This window comes from Canis aureus, chromosome 11 (genome assembly GCF_053574225.1).
Source record: "Canis aureus isolate CA01 chromosome 11, VMU_Caureus_v.1.0, whole genome shotgun sequence".
In the NCBI taxonomy this organism is placed as follows: domain Eukaryota; kingdom Metazoa; phylum Chordata; class Mammalia; order Carnivora; family Canidae; genus Canis; species Canis aureus.
In genome coordinates, this window is record NC_135621.1 from 47,559,588 (window position 1) to 47,583,938 (window position 24,351).

General features: G+C 36.2%; 1 protein-coding gene across 1 annotated transcript in view; it reads left to right on the plus strand.

Moving 5' to 3' along the window:
• The window catches only part of TMEM131 (transmembrane protein 131), a 228,288-nt gene that overhangs the window by 131,029 nt on the left and 72,908 nt on the right, over positions 1-24,351 (plus strand). Inside the window, exons 6-8 of the mRNA XM_077915121.1 lie at positions 17,275-17,391; positions 19,784-19,906; positions 23,930-24,010. Coding sequence (XP_077771247.1) covers positions 17,275-17,391; positions 19,784-19,906; positions 23,930-24,010 — 321 coding nt within the window. The remainder of the gene's footprint in view (positions 1-17,274; positions 17,392-19,783; positions 19,907-23,929; positions 24,011-24,351) is intronic.

A 24,351-nucleotide genomic window follows, 5' to 3' on the forward strand; every position in this document is an offset into this window, starting at 1 on the left:
TAACTCACTTAAGTTTTTGGGTATTTACCAATATCATCTTTACATTAATTAGCTAGAAGGAAATAGAGAAAAGAGTGATTATTGTTTTTAAAAGGCCCAAGTTTTGTATAACCATATAATAACCCACACACAAATAATCCCCTTAGTAAGGGTTTCTTTTAACCTGAAAATCAAGAAAATAAGAGTAATAAGGAATGTGGTTATATGAAAATTTGTTTTTCTATATATGACTTCTAATAATTATCTGTTATTGTAATTACCTGTTAATTAACTATAATTATCTAGTTAGTTATAATTATAATTTAAAATACCATAATATTAAGACTGCAATTTAGACCTATTCATCTTTCGTGACTGTTTTGTATATTGGCCATAAAATATGTAGTATATGTTTTGTATCAAAGAATGCAGATTTTTAATATTCTAGTTATAATAGTCAAATTTTGATTATAGTAAGATTTATAAAAATGCAGTGCCTAACAGACATAGGTAAGCATACACAAATTACTTTTCCATGATTGTCTAGAACCTTTTGATCGATTAAATTTTCAGATAACCCGAAGATTAACTAGGAAAACATTGTTTCAGTCTGTGACTAAAATTAAAACTTTTTAGCCCATATATTTTATTATGCTTAATATAATCTCTTCTCATGAGGTTGAAGGTCATTAATGAATATCAATGATTATTTTTAGTTAGATATAGAAGCCTGGACATTGTTTATTCTATTTCAGGTTAAACTCTGATATCCACATATGTTAATGGGAATTGAACAAAATGTAATCTAGCAATAGTATGGAATATTATGATGTGGATAATAGAATGAATTAATCTATATCTGTTGACAGATTACTATGATATTTGTGTTAATATGTAAGAAAAGCACATTGTAGAGTAGGATATGATGCCATTTTTATAAAAAGTAAAAATGACGTACATATTTGGACAGTTAATAAGAGTCAGAGTAAGGTACAGATAGGTTAACTAGATAAGCTGAAAAGGAAGAGAATGGGGGAAGGTTTGTTGTATTAACTGTTTCTTCATACATCTTGATACTGTATCTCCAAGTAAAATAAGCACTACTTTTGGAATTTAAGGCATGTAAGAAAATTTAAATTAGAAAATAGTTTACTATCTGTGTGGAAATAAGGACTTAAACAAATATTTCTTAAATGCCTACTAAGTGCCCGGCACTTTGGATTTATCACTGAAAAACAAAGATCCTTCACTTATGATACTTCTGGGGAGCTTGGGAGATAGCAATAGAGGGGAGAAGGCAAGAATAATAAGTAAATTTTATAGAATACTGGATGGTAATGAGCAGATGATTAGATGATGAGCACAGAAAAAGTAGGATAGGGATCCCTGGGTGGCGCAGCGGTTTGGCGCCTGCCTTTGGCCCAGGGCGCGATCCTGGAGACCCGGGATCGAATCCCACGTCGGGCTCCCGGTGCATGGAGCCTGCTTCTCCCTCTGCCTCTGTCTCTGCCTCTCTCTCTCTCTCTCTCTCTCTCTGTGTGTGACTATCATAAATAAATAAAAATTAAAAAAAAATAAAAAAAGGATAAATGGATTAGGAGTACAGTGGGAGGTGTGGTCCAATTTTTTTTTTAATTGTGATATAATTGACATTTAACATTGTGTAAGTCTGAGATATACAGTTGACATTATAACACTGTAAATTTAAGATGGACAGTGTGTTGATTTGATACATTTATATATTGCAATATGATTACCACTATAGGGTTAGCTAACACCTCTATCATGTCACTTAATTCTCATTTCCCTTTTCTGGTAGGAACTATACTAGTTTCTTAGGAGCTTTGAAGTTTATAATACAGTGTTGTCTATGATCACTGTGCTCTGCATTAGATGTCTAGAACTTCTTTTTCTTCTACATTTGTACCCTTCAATTATGTATCACCAATTTCCCCACCATCTAGTCCTTGGTAACCACCATTCTATGCTCTGATTTTTACAAGTTTGGCGTTTTAAAATTCCATATAGCAATAGCAGAAAGGATTTGTCTTTTTCTGTCTGGCTTACCTCCTTTAGCACAATGCGCTCAAGGCCCATCCATGTTGCAAATGGCAGGATTTCCTTTTTTCTCATGGCTGAATAAGTATTCCATGGGGTGTGTGTGGGGGTGGGTATGCGCACTGTCTTTTTAATCTATTTGTTGATAAGATACTTAGGTTGTTTCTATATTTGGCTATTGTGAATAATGCTACAGTAAAAATGGGAGTGAATATCTCTTTGATAGCCTATTTTCATTTTCTTTGGGTAAATACCCAGAAGTAGGACTGCCAGATTATTTTGTTCTATTTTTAATTTTTGAGGAACCTCCATACCGTTTTGAACCAATTTACATTACCACCAACAGTGTACAGGATTTCCATATTTCTGCATCTCATCGACACTTGTTATCTCTTCTCTTCTTAGTGATAGCCATTCTAACAGTTGTGAAGTGATATCTCACTGTGGTTTTGATTTGCATTTCCCTGACAAATAAAATTGTCAAGCATCTTTTTGTATACCAGTTGGCTATGTCTTTGGGAAAATACCTGTTTTGTTGCTCAGATAACATCTGTCTTTATATATATATATATATATCTGATATAATCATTTTTTAATCAGATTTTTGGGGTTTTGTTATTGAGTTTTATGAGTTCTTTATGTATATTAGATATTAACCCCTTATCTGACATAGGATTTGCAAATATCTTCTTCCATGTTACACGTTTCCTTTCTATTTTGTTGATCTTTTATTTTGCTCTGCAGAGGTTTTTTAATTTGATATAGTTCCACTTACTGATTTTTGCTTTTGTTTCTTGGACTTTAGTGTCATGTTTAAAAAAATCATGGCCTACACCAATATCAGTGTTTTCTTCTAGATGTTTATTGTATCAGGTCTTAAGTTTAAGCCTTTAATCCATTTTTAATTAATTTTGGTGAGTGATGGAAGATAGAGATCTAATTTCATTTTTCTGCATCTGGTTATCCAGTTTTTCTAACACCATTTGAGTGTTCTTGGCTTCCTTGTCAAATATTAGTTGACTATATATGCGGAGATTTATTCCTGGACTGTTCTGTTCCATTGGTTTATTTGCCAGTACTATACTATTTTAATTACAGCAGCTTCATGGTATAGTTTGAAAGCAGGAAGTGTGATGCCTTAGGCTTTGTTCTTTCTCATGATTGCTTTGGCTATTTGGAGTCTTATGGTTCCATACAAATTTTAGGATTGTTTTATCTATTTCTCTAAAAATGCCTTTGGGATATTGATGGGAATTGCCTTGACTCTACAGATGACTTTAAGGTAGTATGGACATTTTAACAGACAGTTACTGGAATATTAATTCTTCCAATCAACGAGTGAAATATCTTTCCATCTGTTTGTGTCTTTCGTTTCTTTCATCAAGGTTTTGTAGTTTTCATAACACAGATACATCTCAGATATTACAGGTTTAGTTCCAGACCACTGGAGTAAAGTAAAGTGATTATCATAATAAAGTGAACATCACAATGAAATGAATTTTTTAGTTTTCCAGGGCACATAAAATTTATGTTTACACTGTACAGTTTTTTTGGTTGAGTCTATATTTAGGATTTTCTATATATAAGATCAGATCATCTGCAAATATGACAATTTTACCTCTTCCTTCCTGATTCAGATGCCTTTCATTTCTTTATCTTGCCTAACTGGTCTAACTAGGCCTTCCATTATTACGCTGAGTAAGCATGGTAGGGTGGACACCCTTATCTTGTTCCTGATCCTAGCGGAAAAGCTTTCAGTTTTTTATGTTGAGTATGATGTGAGCTATGGATTTTCCATATATGGCCTTGATCATACAGAGTTATGTCATATCTGTACCCAGTCTGTTGAGAGTTTTTATCATGAAAATATGTTGTGTTTTGTCAAATGTGTTTCTGCATTTATTGAGATGATCATTTGATTTTTATCTTTCATTCTGTTAATATGATGTATCACATTTATTGATTTATATGTATTGAACTATCCTTTCATCCCAGGGAGAAATCCTGCTTGGTCATGGTGTATAATACTTTGTGTGTTGAATTCAGTTTGCTAATATTTTTTGAGAACTTTTTCATCTGTATTCATCAAGAGTATTGGTCTATAGTTTTCTTGTTTGTCCTTGTTGGCTTTGGTATCAGGATAACGCTGGCTTCATAAAATGAATTTTAAAGTGTTCTGTCCCTTCAAATTTTTAGAAGTGTTTGAGAAGGATTGGCATTAATTCTTTAAATGTTTGGTAGAATTCATTAGTGAAACCAGCTTATCCTGTGGTTTTCTATGTTGAGAGGTTTTTGATTACTGATTCAGTCTCCTTACTCACTGTTCTTTTCAGATTTTCTCTTCATGATTCAGTCTTGGTAGGTTGTATGTTTCTGAGAATTTATCCATTTCTTAAAGGTTATCTAATTTGTTGGTATATAATTGTTCATACTAGTCTCTTATGATCCCATGTATTTCTGTAGTATCAATTGTAATGTCTCCTTTTTCATTTCTGACTTTGGATTTTGTCTTCTTCTTTCATGGTTTGTGTAGCTGAAGATTTGCTGATTTTATCTGTTTGAAACCAGCTCTTAGTTTCACTGGTTTTTTTCCTTATTGTTTTTCTGGTCTCTATTTTATTTATTTCTGCTCTGATTTTTATTTCTTTCCTTTTGCTAATTTTGGACTTGGGCTTATAGTTCTATTTCCAGTTCCTTGAGGTGTAAAGTTAGGTTGTTTATTTGAGATGTTTCTATTTTCTTAATATATGCATTTACAACTATAAAGTCCCTCTTAGAACTGCTTTTGCAGCATCCCATAAGTTTTGGTATGGTATATTTCCATTTTCATTTGTTTCAATTTTTGGGGGGGTTTCCCTTTTGATTTCTTTTTGGACCCTTTTGGTTGTCAGGAGTATGTTGTTTAATTTACACACATTTGGGGCAGCCCGGGTGGCTCGGTGGTTTGGCGCCGCCTTCAGCCCAGGTGTGATCCTGTAGACCTGGGATCGAGTCCCATGTCAGGCTCCCTGCATGGAGCCTGCTTCTCCTTCTGCCTGTGTCTCTGCCTCTCTCTCTCTCTTCTGTCTCTCATGAATAAATAAAATCTTTTTAAATTTTTTTTTTTAAATTACACACATTTGTAGATTTTCCAGCTTTCCTTTGATTGATTTCTAGTTGCATACCGTTATGACTGAAAATATACTTGATATTATTACTTACCATTAGACGTGGTATGTGTACTGTCATATGGTCTACGTTGGAGAATGTTTTGTGTGCACTTGAGAAGAGCATGTATTTGCTGCTATGGGATGGATTGATCTGTAAATGTCCGTTATGTCTATTTGGTTTAATCAGTGATTCACGTCCATTTCCCTGTTGATGTTCTGTCTGGATGATATCCATTGATGAAAGTGGGGGTATTGAAGTCCCTTGCTGTTATTGTATTGTCATCTTTTTCTTCCTTCAAATCTGTTAATATTTGTTAATATATTTAGGTACTCTTATGTTGGGTAATGTATTTACAGTTGTTATATCCTCTTTACATATTGACCCCTTTATTATTATATTATGACCTACTTTGTCTCTTATTACCATTTTTGGCTTTTAAAGTCTATTTCATCCGATATAAGCATAGCAGCCTTCACTCTCTTTTGGTTTCTACTTGCACTGAATGTCTTTTTCCAGCTCTTCACTTTGAACCAATGTGTGTCCTTAAAGCAGAAGTTTGCCTTCTCTAGGCAGTATAGAATTGGGTCTCATTTCTTTATCTAGTCTGTGTTCCTTTTGGTTGGTGAATCAATTCATTTATATTTAGAGTTATTCTTGATATATAAGGGCTTACTAATGCAGTCTTCTTAATGGCTTTCTGGTGATTTTGTGTCTCCACTGATTCTTTTTCCCTCTGTTTCTTCTTATTCTTTTTTTTTAATTGATTTATTCATGAGAGACAGAGACATAGGCAGAGGGAGAAGCAGGCTCCTCAAAGGGAGCCTGATGCGTGACTCGATCCCAGATCCTGTGATTATTCCCTGAGGTGAAGGAAGACGCTTAACCCCTGATCCACCCAGGCATCCCTTTGCCTCTCTTTCTACCGGCCTTTATAGATTCATGATTTTTCATGGTGTCGGTCTGTTTCCCCTTTCTTTAACTTTTGTGAATCTGTTTTTGCCTCTTGGTACCATGAAGTTTACATAAAACATAAAGCCATCCATTTTAAGCTGATAACAACTTCAGTTGTGTAAAAGCTTTACCCTTTACTCTTCCCTCTTTAATATGCTTGATGTCATTATTTACCTCTTTTTAAATTGTGTGCTCATTGATAAATTATAGTAGCTATAATTAATTTTAATGTTCTTCTTTAACCTTTCTACTACAGTTAAGAGGTTAACACATCATCCTTTTACAGAATTAGGATTTTCTATGTCTGACTGTATATTTGCCTTTACCCAGTGTGTCGTATACTTTCATGTTTTTGGACCACTATTAACATCTTTTCATTTCAGCTAGAACTCCTTTCAGCATTTCTTAAAAGTTAGTCTGGGGGTGACAAACTCCCTCAGAATTCACCAGTGAATTGTTAGTCCAAGAAAGTCTTTATTTCTCCTTTGCATCTGAAGGAGAACTTTGTCAGATGAGAGCATTCTTGGGTAGCAGTTTTTTTCTTTCAGTACTTTGAGTATGTCATCCACTCTCTCTTGGCCCGTAGGGTTTCTGCTGGGAAATCACTAATAGCCTCATGGAGTTCCTTTATAGTTTACAATCTTTTTTTCTGGGTTCTTTTAGGATTCTCTCTTTATCTTTGATTTTTGACTGTTTCATTACACCATGTGTCAGAGAAGGTCTTTTGCATTGAGGTAATAGGATGACCCATTAGCTTCATGAACGTGGTATCCAAGCATCTCCCCAGGTTTGAGAAGTTCTCAGCTATTATTTCTTTAAATAAACTTTCTGCCCCCTTCTCCCTCTTTTATCTGGTGCTTGGATTATTATATTTGTTCTTTGATGGAATCCCATAGTTCCAATAGGCTTTCTTCACTCTTATTCTTTTTCCTTTGTTCTATTCTAATTGGATAATTTAGAATTTCTAGATTACATATTCTGTCTTTTCTTTGTTTTACTCTGCTGTACATGCTCTCTATTGCATTGTTTTTTTCATTTATTTATTTTTTTTAAGATTTTATTTATTTATTCATGAGAGGCACAGAGAGAGAGAGAGAGGCAGAGACATAGGCAGAGGGAGAAGCAGGCTCCACGCAGGGAGCCCGACATGGGACTCGATCCCGGATCTCCAGAATCACGCCTTGGGCTGAAGGCAGCGCTAAACTGCTGAGCCATCTGGGCTGCCCTGCATTGTTTTTTCATTTAGTCATTGAAATCTTAAGTTCCAGAATTTCGGTTTTGTTCTTTTTTATTATTTCTTCTCTTTGTTAAGGGTCTCATTTTGTTTATGTATTGTTTCCTGAGTTTTCTTGTAGATCACTGAGTTTATTCAAAAGAACTACTTTGAGGGGCTCCTGGATGGCTAGTTGGTTAAGCGTCTACCTTCGGCTCAGGTCATGATCCCAGGGTCCTGGGATTGAGCCCCGTATCAGGCTCCCTGCTCAGTGGGGAGCCTGCCTCTCCCTCTCCCTGCCACTCTCCCTGCTTGTGCTCTCTCTCTCTGTCAAAACAAGAAAGAAAATCTTAAAGAAAAAAAAAAAAAAGAATTGCTTTGAATCCTTCATCAACTAGATTGCAAAAATCTGTGCTCTTGCTTGGAGAATTACTGTTCTTCTAGTGATCACATTTTTTTTTTCATGTTCCTTGTAGTTTTACATTTCTGCTTTTGTGTTTAAAGTAGCAGACCCTTTCCTAAATCTTTACTAGTTGTCTTCAGATGGGGTATATTATTTGTTGGTGCTGTTATATTTGGATTTTCTCTACCTTTTAGATTTTCTAGAAGGTGTTACTCTAATTTGTGGTTTCAGCCTTGCCCACACATCCTGCTGTTTTTCTGATAACAGTCCATTTACGGACTTGCTCTCACCACTGCGCTTGGGAGTGAGAAGAGATGTGGGTTTAGCACTCAGGACATTGGGGTGCCTATAGACAACGTGGGCATATCTTTGGGCAAAGTATTCCCAGAGGCTCATGGGCAGACTGTTTGCTGAAGTCCTGAGTGCAGTCTCCAGGAATTATATACCTTTAATGCCCTTTGATGTTCTTACCTATCTCTTTTCTGCTCTTCTCCCTTCCCCAGTTTGGAGGTCCTGCTTCAGTGCTCTGGGTGCTACTGGAGAGAAACAAGTTTCTCCTGCTGTGTCCTGCATTAGTGGGGTAGCCGGGTACTCGCTTACTGCTCTCCTTTTCCCTTGTTGTAGAAGTCGCACTGCTGGATAATTCACTCCCATGGAGTGTTCCCATGGGGGAGGGGAGGGGGGGTGGCACTTGGAAAATTCCACTTATGGTCTCTACTGTGACCATACTTTCTTTTTTTGCTTCATTGTGTCCACAGAAAGCCTGGACTTTTGTAACGTATGTCTTGTATGGGATTTTGCCTAGGACAGCACTCTCCAACTTTTGTCCCCACCATGGCGAAAGTGGTTGGGACAAGTGCACTGGTTCTGCAGCCCATGCTGAAGTCTATCTACCTACTACCAGATGCACAAGTGGTCGAGACAATTCCTAGGTCCCCTGGCATATGGTGCTGAATCCCACAATTCCTACAAAGGCCCTTCTGTTTGTAAATGGATTTCTAATCTACTATAACTTCAAAGGGGGACAAAAAGGAGGAACATCTTATGCTGCCATCACTCCTCCAGTTTTCAGTAGGATAGCACAGGCTTCATTTAGAAGGTGACATTTTGAACAGATTTGAAGGAGGTCAGAGAGTGTACTGAATGGAAGGAAGTGGAATATATGGAAGAACAACATTCCAGACAGCACAAAGGGTCCGATGTGAAAGTATGACTGTATGTAAAGAGGACAGTGTGGCTAAACCAGAGTGACCAAGGGTGAGAGAAGTGAAGGAGGATGGGAGGGGGCAAAGTGTGAAGGGCCTTACAAGCTATGATGAGTACTTTGGCTCTTATCCTGATTGAAATTGGAAACCTCCATGGATTTGAGCTGAGAAATGAAATGATAGCTTTTGTTTTTTAAGAATCTATTAAAAAGAGACTGCAGAAGAGCAAGGGGAGAATCAGGGACACCGGTTACATTAGCTGTTGCAGCACCTAATGGTAGGAAGACAATTACTCTGACAAGAGTGAAGAAGTGAAGAAAGCTGTTGGAATTGGGATATATTTGAAGGATATAGCCAATAGGGTTTCCTGATGTGGGACTAAGAAAAAGAGTCAAGACTGACTCTATGATTTTTGTCCCAAGCTACCAAAATGACAGAGTTGTTATCAACCCGAGTGGAGAAGCTGAGGATAGAGCAGGTTTGGGGAGTATAATCAGTAGTTCAGTTTTCAACGAGTTAGATTTGAGATGTCTCTTAGACATTCAGGTACAAGTGCCAAGTGACAATTGGTGTCTGAGTTCAGATTATAAGAGAAAGGACTGGATTCGAAATGGAAGTTTAAGAGTCCGTGGTGAAGTCATGGACCTGGAGATGAGCTTACCAAGGGAGCCAGCCAGGGAATGAGCAATGATACAAAGGTGAAATACTTAGCTGCACATAATGTTAGGTTAGAGCTAGCACACCTTACTTGTTCTTCATTACTTTTTATACTGTTTTCTAATTTTTTATCACACCAAATTCATCTAGTTTAGAAAGTGTGCAGGAAAGTGGACAAAAGAATACATTGTCGCAAATCTGATGAATTCTTTCTTTCTTTCTTTCTTTCTTTTCTTTATTTTCTTTCTTTTCTTTCTTTTAGTTACACACACACACAGAGAGAGAGAGAGAGGCAGAGACACAGGCAGAGGGAGAAGCAGGCTCCATGCACCGGGAGCCCCACGTGGGACTCGATTCTGGGTCTCCAGGATCACGCCCTGGGCCAAAGGCAGGCACTAAACTGCTGCACCACCCAGGGATCCCAATCTGATGAATTCTTAATGGGAAGATTACATTCCTGAGCCTGCTGTTCTGTTACATCCTTATGTGTCACTTGTAATTAGATTTTCCCTGTTACTAAAAAAAGAAGAAAAGAAATGTTTGTTTTTTCTATCTCAGGGTCTTCTTAAAGTACTGAAATTATAGTGGAGTCAAGTCTTTTTTTTTTTTTTTAAGATTTATTTATTTATGATAGACATAGAGAGAAAGAGAGGCAGAGATACAGGAGGAGGGAGAAGCAGGCTCCATGCTGGGAGCCCGACGTGGGACTCGATCCCGGGACTCCAGGATCGCACCCTGGGCCAAAGGCAGGCGCCAAACCGCTGAGCCACCCAGGGATCCCCCTGGAATCAAGTCTTGATAGGTATTAAGAACTATCAAAGAGAACTTGTACTCTGATTTCTAGACTCTTCTCCACCCCTCCCTGGATGTAAATGACATCGTAAAGCAAAGCCTCATCTTGCATAGGAATTAAGCAACGAGATTGATCATGTTTATGGTTTATTTAATAATTAAGATCTCAAAAAAAAAAATAATTAAGATCTCAGAGATCATCTAATAAAACTGGCTCATTTTGAAATTAGGAGACACTGAAACCTACAGAGGGGGGATCCCTGGGTGGCTCAGCGGTTTAGCGCCTGCCTTTGGCTCAGGATGTGATCCTGGAGTCGCAGGATCAAGTCCCACATCAGGTTCCTGGCACAGAGCCTGCTTCTCCCTCTGCCTGTGTCTCTGTCCCTCCCCCCGTGTCTTTCATGAATAAATAAATAAAATCTTTAAAAAAAAAAAAAAAAAAGATAGAAAGAAACCTACAGAGGTTAAAAAGACTTGCCAAAATCGCAGTTTCTTAGTGACCTAACTAGAAACTGAGGTCTCCAGTACATCACCTACTTACTCAAGACTAGATAGCCAATTCTGATAGTGGTAAAAGATTATACAAAGAATTAAGTGTTCCTGGGACGCCTGGGTGGCTCAATGGTTAAGCCTCTGCCTTTGGCCCAGGACATGTTCCTGGAGTCCCGGGATCAAGGCCCATATCAGGCTCCCTTGCATGGAGCCTGCTTCTCTCTCTGCCTAAGTCTCTGCCTCTCTCTCTCTCTCTTTCTCTCTGTCTCTCATGAATAAATAAATAAAACTTAAAAAAAAAAAAGGAATTAAGTGTTCCATGATAATGTGCCTTCCTTTTTAAATTTAGATGGGCTTTTGAAAGATATTATTTAAATATGTACATAAGTTCCTATAAAAATTTTAAAGGAAACCAGTTTTTCTCTCGCTGGAAAAATTTCCCTGTAGTAAACACAGGCCTTATGAATATCTTTTTCATTGACATTAGAACTACTGTCAAACAGGAGTACCATACTCATTGATTCTAAAACAATTTTTTCAACATTTTTATGTCTCTGAAATTGGAGCCCATCTTACAGTGAAGGGCATAGTACTGTCCCTGTTAGCTTGCATTGAAGTTGATTTTTTTCCCCAGAGTGACAATACTAGTGGTCTCAGCGCTACCAACTAAACATTATATTTACTGCTTGAGGTTTTGAGGGACTATTATTATATAATCATATTATAAATCTGCATGAGTCCTGAGTTACAGTTGAAATTTTGAGAGTAAATTAGTTTTCCTCCCTCAATACAGTGCCCAGAATGAGCCATACAGATTTCTTCACTGCTCCTTTCTGTGAGATTTTTGTTATCCTTATTTCTTGCTTTGAAACATGGAAGTTTCTGATTAGCTCTGCATCTTTTAGTGTTACAAAATTTAGCATCTGTATTATAAGCACTGGCATCTTAGATGGGAAAAATAATGTTCTTTTCTCAAACAGCCTTGAGGTTCTTCTCTGTGCCCCTAGATGTCAGCAGTGAGTCCTGAACTGTCCAAGGGGTAATGAGGGTGATAAATAGGTGGCCAGGAATATGACCCCTTAGAGTTAAATTCACAGCTGTGAGAAGTGTGGACAGACTGCATGTGTTTAGTGAAATTATCTGTTTTATTTAGAGATTTTTGTTGTCTTAAAGTAGATTTGAGTTGATTCTTGCCTTCCAGTGGTTAACCTAAACATTCAATTACTTGTCCTTGTTCCAGGAAACTGAAGACCCTTATAAAAAAGATCCAGGCTAAAATACAGTCTTGAGTGAATCTGCAAATTATATATCATGCAAATTATATATATGTTATATATAATGGTATACTTTCAGTAAAATTCACCCATTTTAACGTATAGTTCTGAGTTTTGACAAACTCATAGTGATGTAATCAATGACTCAGTCAACTCAAGCCTCTGAGTATACCCTATTTCAGAGGTTATATAAATGGAGCGATGCAGTATATAGCTTTTTGAGTCTGACTTATTCATTTAGCATAATGCATTTCACATTATCCATGTAGCTGGATATATATCCATTCTTTGTACCACTTTATTGCTCAGTAATATTTCATTAGATGTCAGTATTCCAGTTTGTTTATCCATTCACCAGTTAAAGATATTTACATTCTTCCCAGTTTGGAGTTATTATAAATAAAACCACTATAAATGTTCATATATAGATTTTTGTGTGAACATAAATGTTTCATTTCCTCATTTCCCTTATATAAATACTTAGGAATGGAATTGCTGAGTCTTACACTAAGTATATGCTTAACAGTTTCTCATAGTGACTGTACCATTTTGCATTCCCACCAGGAATGAATGTATGCTCCAGTTGTTCAGCATCTTTGTTAGTACTTAGTATTGTGAGGATGGGTTTTTGTTTGCTTGTTTTTAATTTTAGTCACTAAAGTAGTTGTATGGTGTTCATTTTTGTTTTATTTTTAATTTTTGTTTTAATTTACATTTGTTATTAACGATGGTGAACATCTTTTCAGTTGCTTATTTGCCAACCATCTATTTTCTTTGGTGAAATGTCTGCAATTCTCCCACCTGTTTTTTAATTGGGTTGTTTTCTTAAATGAGTTCTTGAGAGTTCTTTATATATTCTAGATATGTCTTTATCACATATGTGATTTGCAAATCTTTTCTTCCTGTTTGCAGCATGTCTTTTCATTCTCTTTACAGAATGTTTCCAAAGACAAGTTTTTAATTTCCATGAAGTCCATTTTATCAAGTTTTCTTTTATGGGTCATGCTTTTTGGACTTGTAGCAAAGAACTCTTTGCCTAAACCAACGTCACAAAAATTTTCTCCAGTTTTTCTTCCAGAAGTTTAATAGTTTTAGATTTTATATTTAGGTCTATGATCCATTTTGATTTAATCTTTGTTTATGGTATGAGTTGCAGATCAAGCTCATTTTGTATTGCATATAAATATACAGTTGTTCCTACACCATTGATTGGAAAGGCTTCTTTCAAATCCCTCTACATTTTTGCCAAAAATCAGTTGACCTTGTAAGTGTGTGGGTCTATTTCTTGGACTCTCCCTTATGTTCTAATATGTATCTAATAGGTGGACTCTAAAATGTCTACCCTCCACCAATATCACACTTTTATGTTTACTGGAGCTTTTGAATAATTTCTAGATATTATGAGTCCTCCAGGTTTTCCTTTTTTCAAAATTGTTTTTGCTCTTTTTAATTTTTTTTTAAGATTTTATTTATTTGAGAGAGAGAGAGAATGTGAGCGGGTAGGGAGGAGCAGAGGGAGAGGGAGAAGCAGGCTCCCCACTGAGCAGAAAGCCCAATCCAGGGCTTGATCCCAGGACCTGGAGATCATGACTTAACCCGAAGGCAAATGCTTAACTGACTGAGTCACCCAGGTGCCCTTGTTTGGCTCTTTTTATTCCCTTTTCTTGCTATCTAAAGTTTGGAATCAGCTTCTTTTATTTTAAATCTTGCTGTGGTTTTTGTATTATGTTATTTTGAAGTACTCTTAAATGTATTTAAAAAATATGCACAGATAATCTCCTTGGATTCCTTACCCACTTTCTCCTAGTGCTAACATCTTATATACAATTATCAAAACAAGGAGATTAACATTGGTACAATATTATTAAAAAACTTATATGAAGGGCGCCTGGGTGGCTCAGTTGGTTAAGCATCTGCCTTCGTCTCAGGTCATGATTTCAGGGTCCTGGGATCAAGCCCCACATCAGACTCCTCTTGTCCCTCTCCCTCTGTCCTTCCCCTTTACCCATGCCCCCGCCCCCAACTCTCAAAATCTTTTAAAAAACTTACATGAATTTCATCAGTTTTCCTATCACCATTGTACTTTTTCTGCTATAGGATATTATCTCAACATTGCATGTAGCTCTTTCCCTTAGACTGAAATTTTTATTGCAGTTGCATTGGATATATAAATCAATTGGTGGAGAATTAACATTTTAACAATTGAATCTTCTGATCCGTGAACACAGTATGTCTCTCCATTTTTTAAAGACTTTGATTTCTTTCAGCAGTATTTTGTAGTTTTCATCTTATAGAACTTGCACATTAATAGATTTATACCTCAGTATTTTTGTGTGTGTGATTGTAAATGATACTTTTTAAAAAACTGGAATTCCATTGTTCATTGGTAGTGTATGGAAATAACAACTGATCATTATACATTGACCTTGATTCCTGTGACTTGGTTAAACTCTTTTATTTTGGAAGGATTTTTGAAGATATTTTTGGAGTTCTTTATAGAGACAGCTATGTTGTTTGTGAATGAAGACAGATTGTTCTTAGTTTCTAATATGTATGCCTTTTATTTCTTTTTCTTGCCTCATTGCACTAATACTTCCAATATAATGTTGATCAGCTAACATGAGAGGACATCCCTGCCTTGTGCTATATTTCAGGAGGAAAGCATTCAGTCATTCACCATGAAATATGGTAGCTCTAGATAGGGTTTTTTAGATGTTCTTTATCAGGTTGAGGAATTTCTCTTCTACTGATCAGTTTACTGAGATTTCTAATCATGAGTGGGTATTGGATTTTGTCAATTTGTTTTATGCACCTTTTGAAATGACCATCTGATGGGACACCTGGGTGTCTGACTTGAGTGTCTGACTTTGGCCCAGTGCATGATCCTGGGATCCGGGATCAAGTCCCACATCAGGCTCCTTGCATGGAGCCTGCTTCTCCCTCTGCCTGTGTCTCTACCTCTCTCTCTCTCTCTCTCTGTGTGTCTCATGAATAAACAAACAAAATCTTAAAAAAAATAAAAATGACCATCTGACTTTTCTTCTGTAGTAAGTTGATAATACCAGTTACATTGATTTGACTTTTGCCTGTTGCCCTAGAGTTGAATTGTCAAGATAAAAAACCACTTGGTCATTTGATGTATTACCATTTTTTATATATTGACTGGATTTAAGTTGCCAATATTTTGTAATTGATTATATGTGTACATTCATGAGGCATATTGACGTGGTTTTCTTTTCTCTTCAAGTCTTTGGTCTTGGTATCAGGGTAATGCTGAACCAGTAAACAAGGTGGGGAATGTTATCTCCTTTTCCGTGTGCTGTAAAATACTTAAGATAATTCCTTCTTAAGTATTTGGTAGAGAATTCTGCCATTCTACCAATGAAACCATCTGGGCTTGGACTTTTCTTTGTGGGAAGGTTTTAAATTACAAATTTAAACTTCTTTAATAGATATAAGTCTGTCCAGATTGTTTCATTTTGAATGAGCTTTGGCAGATTGTGTTTTTCAAAGAATCTGTCCATTTCTTCTAGTTATTAGATTTATGGTCATACAGTTGTTTGTAATATTCCTTGATCATCCTATTTTTTGTGTGAAAGGTATATATTAATGCTCACATTTCAATTTCTTATAGTTTTGTTTTCTTCCTTTTTAATCTTGGTCATTTTGTCTGGGGTTTTATCAGTTTATGGACCTTTTTGAGGCATTATCTTTTGGTTTTATTGACTTTCTACTATTTTTCTATTTTTTATTTTATTCCTTTCTGCTTCCTTCCTTTTGTCTATTGTTTTCTTCCTTTTGGATATTTTGGGTTTAATTTACTCTTTTTTCTAGTTTCTCAAAGTGGAAGCATAGATTACTGATTTTTGAAGCATTTCTTCTCAAAATAAGCATGTAATTGTATACATTTCCAGTGTTGCTTTAGCTACAGCCAACAATTTTGGTATGCTGTGTTTTAATTTAAAGTTGATTCAAAATATTTTAATTTCCCTGTGACTACTTCTTTGACCACTGGGTCATTGAGAAGTGTGTTAATTTCAAGCTACTTAGAGATTTACCAAGTATCTTCTGTTACTGACTTTGACTCAAGTGTGACCTCCATCTAGTGTCTACAGCTTCCAGTGGTTGAATAGTCTCCTTTCAGCTTTCTATAAGCTTTTAGCAGAGTGTAAAAATTTTAGCTGAATGCATTTTACCCTCTTATATGGTAGCCTCATCTTCCCATTCTCTGCCATGGGTGAGCCAGTACATTCCATCTCTCCTTGGCAGTGCTTGTCTTTCCTCAAATTTGGGGCTACTTGTTACATAAACTCTGTGATAGGTTCAAGGAAATTTATGATTTTGTAGGTTATTCTTTTGATTGTTGATAAGCAGGGGAAATGTTCTTTCCAGCTTTCTGTATCATAAGGTAAAGCCAGAAGTCTCAGTGCCATGTATTTTAAGCTACAGTCTGGGGAGCTTTTTAGAGTTCAAGCCATGGAGGCAGAAAGAGAGAGGTCGATATCTGCATTATAAGGCTTCATCACAGACAGAATTTGTCATGGTCCCTTAAAGTCCATGGAGTAGCCCCATTGTTTTGTTGTAATAATGTTTTATTTCACTAACTACAATGACATTCTCAATCTGCACAAAATAACAGGAGTGAGTTTCTGCACGTAACTGCCACCCTGCCTGCCTTCTTTCCTAATTTAAGATGTAGACACATAACAGTGCCTTGTGTCAATGGGTGACAGAGGTCAAGGGGTTGAGGCCTGGGCTTATTTCTTCTTTGGAATAACAAGTTTCTGCTTAGTAGTAGAATAGTACATCTATATAAGAAGCTCAGCCTTGGCTCAACTCCTACCTGATTATGTGATGAGGGAACAGCTTATAATTAGGCACTTCATTCCAGCTTGGTGATTGTTGAATGAATAGAATCTAAGGAAACCATCTGCTGTAGAGGGTTTTAGGCTAGTAATTGGCAAAATGGTATGACTGGAGACATCAGTATGAAGACATATTTTTTAGAGAACTTAAGCTATTTAATTGTGGTTAGCATAATCATATTTTTATGTATTAATTTAACTTAATTTAACTTTTTTTATTGCTGTTCTTTTTCAGAAAATACTTCCAGGAGGAAATACATCATTTGATGTAGTTTTTCTTGCAAGAGTAGTGGGAAATGTAGAAAATACTTTATTTATTAACACATCCAATCACGGGGTATTTACATACCAGGTAAGAACCAGAATTAAGACTTTCACTTATTTTATAAACTATAGCCTTCATCTCTGATGTATCATAGGACAGCCTATCAAGAACTCTCTTTAAAAACTCATAATAGGATAATAGGGAATGTAAGAGTTTAGACTTATTTAGAGCATTTTTACTCACTGCTGTGACTGTGACCATCCCTGTTCAGATCAGACTGAACAATCTTTTAAAGCTCAGCTAAAGCATTAATGTAAGATTGGTTAGCAAAAGAATGATGAATATTTTACACTGACTAAATTTTTTAAATTTTACTTTGTGCATTTATGAAGCACACTGAATAATAGTTTCAAGATTAAAACATACATGCCTACTCTTCTTTAGTAAATAGATTAAGATTTGTTCTTTTTACGTGTAAGTATTGTTTAGGTTATTAAAGATTGTTAATGTTTTATGAATCAAAATTTTGGAATATCAAGGTTATCAAGATCATTAAGAATTGTTTATATGGCACTCTACTACATACTCTACATGCATTTCTGCCTGTGTTATAGATACCATTGTCCTCATTATTTTAGTTAAGGAAAGTGAAGTTTCAAAAGGTTAAATAATTGGCTGAAATTATGATATTAATGGGTTATTGAGCAGGGATTCAATAATGTAATTACAAAGACCATCCTATTAACTACTGTGTTACAGTGCACTTGGAACACTGAGCTCCTTACTTAGCTAATGTCTTACTTGACAGTTTTTATTATTTTCTTTTGAGCATTTCTTCTTCAGGACCCAGAACATACCATATATCTTGAAAACTAGTGTCAGAGTAAACTAATTAGTCAGGCACTTGTGTTTGTTTATGGTGAATAAGTCTTTAATGGTTCTTTAGTAGACAGCCTGTATAGATGAGTAACTTTGAAGTGCTGTATAGATGACATTCATTTAACATGCACCTGTTGAGTAAATGAAGACTGTCATAAGAATATTAAGACCTTTGCTCTACAGAGGCACCCCCAATTGTCTGGATGGTTGTGGCCAGGCTGGACTACCTGAGGGTTGTGATCAGGTCATTCTCAAGTAGAGCCTCAGTGGCCAGCTGTCTTTCTTCACCTCTCCACATCTAGTCTTTCACAAAATCCCCCTCCTAAATATATCTTGAGTCTGTCTACCTCTCTCTTCTTCACTGCCATTGTTGCCTCTTACTGGATGACATAGTAGCCTCCCAACAGACCCTCCACACCTCCCCAGGCCCTACCACAGGCCATCATTCACTGTAGTCAGAGGGATCCTCTGTGAACATAAATCACATCTAGTCAACTTGCCCATGGAAATCCTAATGTTGTCCCATTGCTCTTAGAGCAAAATGTAAACTTTTTACCAAGGCCAGCAAGGCTCTGAGATTCTGATTCCCATATATTCCTCTTACCTCATTCCGTTTGACCATGCTTCTTCAGATAGGTAAACCCTTTCCCATGTCATGCCCTTTGTATACTTCCCCTTACCTGAATACACTCTCGTTGCTGGCTTTTTCTCATCTTACTGGTGACATCAGCTTACATCACTTCCCAGCCTCACCCCAGCCAGTTATCCAATTACCTGTTTCTTTAGAACTTTTTTATTGTGGGCACCTGGGTGGCTCAGTGGTTGAGCATCTGCCTTTGGCTCAGGTTGTGATCCTGGGGTCCTGGAATCGAGTCCCACATCAGGCTCCCCGGAGGGAGCCTGCTTCTCCCTCTGCCTGTGTCTCTGCCTCTCATTCTCTGTCTCTCATGAGTAAATAAATAAAATCTTTAAAAAAAAAAAAAAAAAAAAACTTTTTTATTGTTATCTAGTCCATCCCTCATACTGGAATATAAGCTTTATGACAGCAGGCATATTATCTATCTTATTCACTATTGAATCATTCAGTACTGTATATATTTGTGCCTAGCACATCATGGGCACTTAATAAATATTTTCATTTGAATGACTGGTTCATCCTGTTTAGTCCGTCAGCCCAGGGCCTTGGCTTCCTATGTGGGTATGACCTGGAGCTGGGCTTAATATTTGAGAAATTGCTTGGGCCCTAGATCCATCTCGCTGTGGTTGGAGTAGAGAAATCTTTTGATTCCCTATTTTCTTCTTTTGTCTATTCTATGAACTCATGAAGGACTGCTGCCATTTTAATTTCCAATATATTATAGAAATAATTCCAAATACATATACATATATATGTAGTAAATCAAATGTGTAGCCAAATCAGTTATAGAAATTACATGAGTGTTCTTTTTAAAGGTAAAGATTTTCTTTTTTTTTTTTTTAAAGGTAAAGATTTTCCATCTAAATAAGACTCCCTAGATTTCCCTAGATCAGTCAGTTATAACTATAAAAATGTTAGTTATCAAAACAACTCAAAATGTATTTTTTTTCACCCTTAAAATAGGTATTTGGTGTTGGAGTTCCAAACCCATATCGACTGAGGCCATTCCTTGGGGCCAGAGTCCCTGTGAACAGCAGTTTCTCACCTATCATAAATATACACAATCCTCATAGTGAGCCTTTACAGGTGAGTTTATGATGGTGATTTTGAATGAGTTTCATTTTGGCAAAAATTAATACTTAGCATGAAATCTCAGTTTGTTAGAGTTTCTGAGACTATTTAAAATAATGAAGTTTTATGGATATATCAAAGTGGGGGTATTCTTCTAGTGCAGCTTGCTGTGGTTGGAATTTTGGGTTACAGTAGTCCTGGTATTGAATTTTTGGAACCACTTTTAAAACTGTGGTTTCTCTGGTGGTAGAGTTTAGCAGCTCTGCATTTAACTTAAGAGTTTTCAGCTACATAATGCCACTACTTTTCTGGCATAACATAAATTTTTTTAAACACTTATTTTTGCTAATAAGTTTTGGGTGATGGCAGCCTGAAAATTAAAAGTCCAAGGGTAGGGTAATATAGAATCATGATTAAAAGCAAACTTTTTTTTTCTTTTAATTAAAAAATCCAGCTCCTAATCTTACTCAGTCTGTTAGTACTGACTGTTTTCAAATCTGGAATCTCCTCCCTAATTCTGTCTCTGTACAGTGGGAGTGGTCAGTGTTGCTCCTTTATGTACTTCCTAAAATGCCCACCTTACATCCCCAACGACTTCCAATTATGTGACATTTGCTGCCACTGTAGCTTCAAGTTGTGTCATCTGATTGGAAAGTATTCTGGATACTTTCCAAAATAGTCCATAATATCCACACCCACGCTTCCCAGAGTTCTTTAGGACCAGTACTACAGGCCTTAACACTAGCTTAAACGTGACCAGTGGAGGGAAAACACTACATATTGTGGTAAGCTACAGAGCTTTCACAACCAAAATGATTCTTCTTGTCATCTCAGAAACCCCTGGTAGAAATGTTCACAAAGAAAGAGAAAATGAGGAAGAGCATAGTGAGATTTTTAGAGCATGAATTGTGAGATTATTTACTAAATTAGCAAGAAAGAGTTTTCTCCCTGACACCTGGCTAACATTTGGTGAGCATAGCTTCTAATAAAAATATTCTGCCCAGGGCAGCCCGGGTGGCTCAGCGGTTTAGTGCCACCTTCAGCCCAGGGCAGGATCCTGGAGACGGGAGATCAAGTCCCACGTCGGGCTCCCTGCATGGAGCCTGCTTCTCCCTCTGCCTGTGTCTCTGCCTTTCTCTCTTTCTCTCTCTCTCTGTCTCTAATGAATAAATAAATAAAATCTTTTTTAAAAATAAAAATATTCTGTCCAAATTTGAATTATTTTTAACTAGATATCTTTATTACAAAAGAAGAAAGTATTCTTCTGTCCTGTTTTTATGGTGAAAAGTATTTCCTCTTCATCATCACTTGATCATTTATATCCTTTGGGCTAACTTTACATAATGGTGTATTTTCCCTGTTCTAATTTTTATCACAAATTATACAGAATTTCATAAATTCTTGCTGCTTTCTTTGACTGTTTTCCATCAACTGATTTTTATTGTTGTTGTTTATCTAGACTTTTTCCAATTAGAACATTTTAATGAAGAATATATGCTAAACTGGACTTTTCACCAGCATATAGGAGAGCATTTGGAAAAACCAAAACTGCCCTCTTAAAACCAGTTGAGATTTACCTAGAAGGCACTCTTACCTGATGGTTCTATGTTATGCTGTGTCCATTAGTTTTATCATTAAATTTAAGAAAGTACTGTAGGGGATCCCTGGGTGGCGCAGCGGTTTGGCGCCTGCCTTTGGCTCAGGGCGCGATCCTGGAGATCCGTGATCAAATCCCACGTCGGGCTTCCGGTGCATGGAGCCTGCTTCTCTCTCTGCCTGTGTCTCTGCCTCTCTCTCTCTCTCTCTCTCTCTCTGTGTGTGTGTGACTATCGTAAATAAATAAATAAATAATTAAAAAAAATACTGTAAATAAGTTGCAACTGATTATATATAAAACACAAATATGAGTGTGTTCTCACTGAAAAAAAATGTTAACAATTCAAACATGTGAAGCACAAGTCCTCTTGAATTTCTACTTTTTAATCCAGTGCTATCCAGTAGAATTCTTTTTGATGATGTATCTGTATCTGCTTTGTTCAGTACAGCAGCCAGCAGCCACATATGGTTAATGAACAATTGAATTTGTGGCTAGGGTGACTGAAGAACTGAACATTTTGTTTTATTTTATTTCAGTTATTTTAAATAATCACATGTAGCTAATAACTGTTGTATTAGCACAGTTCTAGTCCCAACCCTCTCTTCATATATACTATGCGTACTATCTTGGTGTGTCTTGTCAGACCCTTTTCAGTGTATTTGCATGCATATATGTGGACACCCAAAAATAAACATTCTTTGTGCAAATTTTTTTACATAAATTATATTCTCTATATATTTTTGGCTTCCTTTTTATCTATATGTTGCTAAATTAGAATAAATAGCACTGGACTTAAAATCAGGAATATGTTGTGTTCCTAGTTTTAATGTGATCTTTCCTTTGAATTTTATAATGTGGCCTTTTCTGTCCCCGTTTCCTTATTCCTTTCGTTATAATCAGTAGTCCACCTTTTAATCTTCTGTTTCCACACATTGTTATGCTTGTTTCCTTAATACCTTGGAAGATTAAACAAAATAATATATGATGTGGGTTTTCAGAAAAGGTTCTACAGTCACTCCATCAGTTAAAGTGGTATCACTATTAATACAACTGGGACTATAGGGAAACACTGTAATAAATCAGAAGGCAGGTAACAATAATACTCAAAGAAAATCTTAGCTTGTCAGTCTTTGCTAAATGTATTACTTTAACAACATACATCAACAACCTTTAAGTTTATACTAGAGTATTGCTGTTTTTCTTGCTTTGTCTTTTTTTATGTCCTCCTTAAGGACTTATGTGATAAAACAAGTGAATGTCTTCCACCCATTCTTTTACTTCACCCCAAATTTGTATTTAATTAAGTATATTCTTTTTAAGAGATAGGGTTACCTGCCTTTAAAAGAAAGTCTCCTGCCATATGACCCATTCTCTCCCTAGGTATTTACAGAAGAGAAAAGAAAGCAGATGGTCACACAAAGACTTATACAAATGCAGCTTTATCTGTAAAGACCAAAAACTGGAAGCAACCCAAATGTCCATCAGTAGGTGAATGGATCAAAAATTGTGGCATAACCATAAAATTGAAAAGAAATGAACTATTAATATATACAACAACATGGTGAATCTCAAAATAATTACATTGAGTAAAAACAGCCGGGAACAAAAGTGCATACTGTATGATTCCATTTATATGAAGCTCTAGAAGATACAAACCTAATTTAGAATGACCAAGCACAGCTCATTGGTCCCCCCTCTCGTAAGGGGGCATAAAGAGATTGCAAAAGGCATGAAGAAAATGTGGAGATAATGGGTATATTTAATGTCTTAATTGCAGTGGTAGCTTCACCCTTGCATATGTGTGTCAGAAGTTACCAAGTTGTGTGCTTGAAATATGGGTAGTTTATTGTACATCAGTTACATCTCTGCAAAATCATGAGTATAGGTACAAGCCACAGAGGTATTAACATTTGCTGTGATTTTGCCACAAAGAGAAACCAAATGCTATCATACTGCATTAAAACGGTTACATATATCCCAAAATAACATATTCTTCACTATTTCACGATTATAGTAGTTGTTAGATCTGCTCCTAGATCTTTTTATAAGTGTGTGACTAAAGAAGCACTTGTGTTAATATAAGAAGTATAAAATTTGTATTTTCATAAACTATTTTTCCTTTGGGAAAAAATAAAAAGTGTTCTACGGATGAATTTTCTTTAATCCATTGTCAAAATAACTACTGTTTCAAAGTTTAATATTTGAAAATTAACTCTGCTGTTGGGAAATTTACCTTGTTTTAATTAAAAATAACCACCATTGGTCACACATGTGAAGCACTGACTCCAGTGATAAGACATGATATTTATCCTACTTTTATATCTGTAAATATTTTTATTTTTCTACCACACAGGGTGTCAGGCTCATTTCTGTGTAACAGCAAATGGCTTGCATTGAGAATATGATATCAAACTTAATCATCATGTGCTCTTTTGTCACAGGTTGTAGAAATGTACTCTAGTGGAGGAGATCTTCACCTAGAGCTTCCAACGGGTCAACAAGGAGGCACCAGGAAACTGTGGGTGAGTGCTGGTATACTTTTTCCTCATGTGTGGTCACATGGAACCAATTATTTTCTTAAGTAAACCAGGAGTTATACACTACATTTATCACCTATGTAAATGTGGGTGCCTTTCCCTTAATTATATCTTAATTTTAAATTTACATCAGATATATTTGAAAATTGGATGATACAGGGAGAGAAAATTATAAGTAATCTTTGGAAAGAACAGTGAACAAAATTGGTCAGAGATTTAACCCACTGTGTGGAAAGGAAGAGATTTCAACTATTCTTTTCACAGAATAATATTGGTAAAGTTGTCTCTGAATCTAATCATTTATAATGTGCTCTCTGCTAAGATTA